The sequence below is a fragment of the Cyprinodon variegatus genome, unplaced genomic scaffold (genome assembly GCF_000732505.1).
Source record: "Cyprinodon variegatus isolate N-32 unplaced genomic scaffold, C_variegatus-1.0 Scaffold183, whole genome shotgun sequence".
Lineage (NCBI taxonomy): Eukaryota > Metazoa > Chordata > Actinopteri > Cyprinodontiformes > Cyprinodontidae > Cyprinodon > Cyprinodon variegatus.
In genome coordinates, this window is record NW_015150636.1 from 431,767 (window position 1) to 433,067 (window position 1,301).

The 1,301-nt window shown below is 40.7% G+C and overlaps 1 protein-coding gene across 1 annotated transcript in view; it reads right to left on the reverse strand.

Moving 5' to 3' along the window:
• Positions 1–1,301, reverse strand: part of LOC107087405 (disintegrin and metalloproteinase domain-containing protein 10-like) — a 28,096-nt gene that overhangs the window by 12,649 nt on the left and 14,146 nt on the right. Inside the window, exon 6 of the mRNA XM_015378974.1 lies at positions 493–642. Within this exon, the coding sequence (XP_015234460.1) occupies positions 493–642 (150 nt within the window). The remainder of the gene's footprint in view (positions 1–492; positions 643–1,301) is intronic.

Sequence of the window (1,301 nt, forward strand, 5' to 3'; positions counted from 1 at the left end):
CGTAGCAGCTGGACCCGCCGGTGGGTCCGTAGGGTTCTAGGGGTTAAAAATGCCTTTCCACCGCGCAGCTAGAGCAGCAAAGATGCTTCAGCCGCATGCAGAACTAAACTTGTAAAAGCATCAAAAATGAAGGAGCAAGCGCGTTTTTGTTGCTCCTGCTTCCCGCGGTCGGAAAGTAGCATCAGAAAGTTCAGCTATTAATTAGGAGCTTATTCAGTTCTCTAAATAAGCTTGCATTCTGCATCGACAGCATTTAGAAAAAAAGTTTATTTTGTATTTTTTCCTAGTGAATGTATCCTTAAGATAAACTTAGGTTTGTTTAAGCACTGTTTGGGTTTACTCTTTTTCCCCTTTTACTGAATTTGTACAAAACTTTCCCTTAAATCCAAGAGACACACCTATTCTTAAAAATCTAATGTACAGACTCTAAAGGACCTTAATTGACTTTGCATTAAATAAAACATTAGTACCTTAGAGCAGGCGGTGCCTCACCTGAGCTATGACAGCTTCGTTGCTCTTGTAGTATCTATAGAAGAGGTGGTCGGTCTGAATGAAAAGCTGGCAGGTGTTTTTCTCCGCCTGGGCCATCCTCTTTCTCCTCAGCAGCACGGGGCCTTCAGCCTCAGCCTCAGTGTGGAGCTCCTGATGCAAGGAGCACATGTGAGTCTTACAGACTTAAATAAAACATATAAACAGCATTTTCAGCCTAACGGCGAGTAAATAAATGATAGAGAGTATTTTTAGATTTTTCTCTCCAAGGCTGGATTCTGTTCATAACCCCGAATAGCAAAGCAGATATCCAGATTATGTTAGCAAGTAAACTCAGATAAGATCAAATAAATAAAACACCTATTTGGGATCCAGAATTTACACTTGCATCTCAATAAAGTAGAATATTAATGTAAAGATAATTTGTTTCAGCAATGAAATTCAGGAAATTACATTCAGAGTATATATTAGTGTAACGCCACTGCCATTTTTTGGCCCTGATACCTGGCTGTGAAGTATCGGCCTCAGCAGATGGCCGCTCACACTGAGCCTGGTTCTGCTGGAGGTTTCTTCCTGTTCAAAGGGAGTTTTTTCCTCTCCACTGTCGCTAAAAGCATGCTTAGTATGAGGGATTGCTGAAGGGTCAATGAGTCGATGCAATCAGCTGGTTTTCCATAGATGGAAAACTTTGACTGGATGATCTGTTTGAATTGTAAAGTGACTTGAAATTATATGTTTTGTGAACTGGCACCATCAGGCTTCCTACAGCATAAGGCAAGTTAAATTCAAGACTTATTAATGCCACTTGAAAT